The sequence below is a fragment of the Penaeus monodon genome, chromosome 5 (assembly GCF_015228065.2).
Source record: "Penaeus monodon isolate SGIC_2016 chromosome 5, NSTDA_Pmon_1, whole genome shotgun sequence".
NCBI lineage: Eukaryota > Metazoa > Arthropoda > Malacostraca > Decapoda > Penaeidae > Penaeus > Penaeus monodon.
In genome coordinates this window covers 24,861,921-24,864,420 of record NC_051390.1, presented here as the reverse complement: position 1 = coordinate 24,864,420, position 2,500 = coordinate 24,861,921, and the positions used below count along the sequence as shown (strand labels likewise).

General features: G+C 27.5%; 1 protein-coding gene across 1 annotated transcript in view; it reads right to left on the bottom strand.

Annotated features, from left to right (window-relative positions):
• Positions 1–2,226, bottom strand: part of LOC119573491 — a 31,635-nt gene extending 29,409 nt beyond the window's left edge. The window contains exon 1 of the mRNA XM_037920708.1: positions 2,142–2,226. Coding sequence (XP_037776636.1) covers positions 2,142–2,223 — 82 coding nt within the window. The 5' untranslated portion in view covers positions 2,224–2,226. The remainder of the gene's footprint in view (positions 1–2,141) is intronic.
• Between the last annotated feature and the right edge of the window lie 274 nt (positions 2,227–2,500).

Below are 2,500 nucleotides of genomic sequence, written 5' to 3'. Positions count from 1 at the left end.
AGTTGAGCGATACGATTATCATTTTTATTTTTATCATTCTGCTTAGCATGATTATCGTTAATACTATTATTATCATTATTATTATCACAATTATCTTTAATGTTATGATACTATCATTAATATTATTATTATATCGTTATTGTTTTTTATCACTATTGTTCTCATTATTATTGCCATTATTATCGTTATCATTTTCATTTCTTTATCATCATTATTGTTATAATCATTAATAATATAATAATAATATCATTAATATTATCATCATTGTTATTATTGTTATCACTATTATTATTACTATTTATTATTATTATAATTTATTATTATTATTATTATTATTATTATTATTATTATTATTATTATTATTATGATTATCATTCATTATCATTATCATTATCATTATCATTATCATTATTATTATCATTATTATTATTATTATTATTATTATTATCATCTTCATCATCATCATCATTATTATGATCATAATCAATTACTGCTTTTATTACTATTATCATTATTGTTATCATTATTATCATTATTGTTATTATTATTGCTATCGTTGTTGTTGTTGTTGTTGTTGTTGTTGTTGTTGTTATTATTATTATTGTTATTATTATTATCATTATCTTTTATTATTATTATTTTTATATTATTATTATTATTATCAATATTATATTTATTATTATTATTAGTAGTTATTATGTATATATATTATAGTATCATCATTGTTATTATTATTACTACTACATTCATTATTATCATTATCATTGATATTATTGTTTATCATTATTATTATTATAATATATTATAGTTATATTTCATTATTATCATATCATATCATATCATTATCATCATCTATTATCATTATCATATCATATTATCATTATCATTATCATTATCATTATTTTATTATTATCATCATCATCATCATCATCATCATTATTATTACTTTTATCATTGTTATTATTATTATCTTCATCATGTTATCATTACTATTTCTAGTAGTAGTAGTAGTAGTAGTAGTAGTAGTAGTAGTAGTAGAAATAGTGCCGCTATTATTACTATCATTATCATATTTACATTACAATTATTGTAACAATTTTTATCATTACTGTTTTAATTCTACTAATCCTTACTTTCCTTTTTTTCTCTCTTTTTACTTGCGTTCTTTTATATCATTTATATTCCTGTAGCAATTATATTATCACAATTTTATTAATTAGTTCACATTATTCTTATCATTATCATCTACTATAGTATCAATATCATCACTTTCTCTGTCATCATTATCATTATCATTATCATAAATATCTCTAATAATGATACCACTACCGATACTAAAATAATCATTATCTTTTAATTATTTCATATCATGATCACTGACAAAAGCAAGAACCATTACCATAATCCTTCTTTTACCATCAGCATTACCATAATTATGATCGTATAAATACCAGTATTGATTATCACAGGCTGATTGCTGTATTCACGTCTTATCAGCATTATTAAACTATTAATTTAATCGAACTGCAATACCTCTATGAAAAAAAGGATAATTTTCGTTCAGTCGCCAGCTTCATCACACACACAAAATACATCATACATTGTAAATAAATTTCTAATACAATCGGGCAAAAGAGAAGTAAAAAAAAAAGAGAGAGAGAGAGAAAGAAAGAAAGAAAAAAAAAACATATGACTGTCATTTAGTCTGTAATTCAAGAAGGAGAAAAAGAAAAAAGATGCAAAGGAAGAATAAGAATATAAAGAAGAAGAAGAAAGAAGAAAGAAGCAGAAGAGGAAAAGGAAGAAGAAGAAAAAGAAGTGGAGGAAAAGAAGAAAACAGAAGAAGAAACAAGAAAAAAGAAGAAAGGAAAAAGAGGACAAGAAAAAGTAGAAAAAATAAAGAAAAAAACAAAGCAAAAGCAAAATAACAATCAATAAAACACAGAAAAACAAGAAAGAAGGAAAGACTGAGGAAGAAAAAAAAATAAAACAAAGATTAAAAAAAGAAAAAGAAAACAAAACAAAACAAAAAACATAATTAAACCAAAACAAAACACGAACAAGATTCACTCGTTCACACCCCTGCTGAGCACGTAAAGGCGAAGGTTCACGGGCGCGCGCACGGGGGCAGCGCCACTCACCGTGAATGAGCGTCGTCAGAAATGCGAGGGTGAGGAGTGGGCGCAGCCAGCGAGGGTCTAGGGCGATCCAGGGGGCCGACATTTTCACCCTGGAGAGGAAAGAGTCGCTTTTTTAGAAAAAAGGGGATTTGTTCGTGTGTGTTTTTGAGGGTGGGGTGGTAGGGTGAAGGTGGAGTGGGTTGGCTGAGGGTGGGCGAAGGCAGAGTGGATTGGGTGAGGGTGGGTGTTTAAGAGTGAGTGGGTGGGTTGGGTGTTCAAAAGTGGGTAGGTGCTTGAAGGTGGAGTGGGTGAGGGTAGATGTTCGAGGGTGGGTGGGTGTTTGAGGGTGAGGTAATAACGTGGCTTTGGTAAGTGGTCGT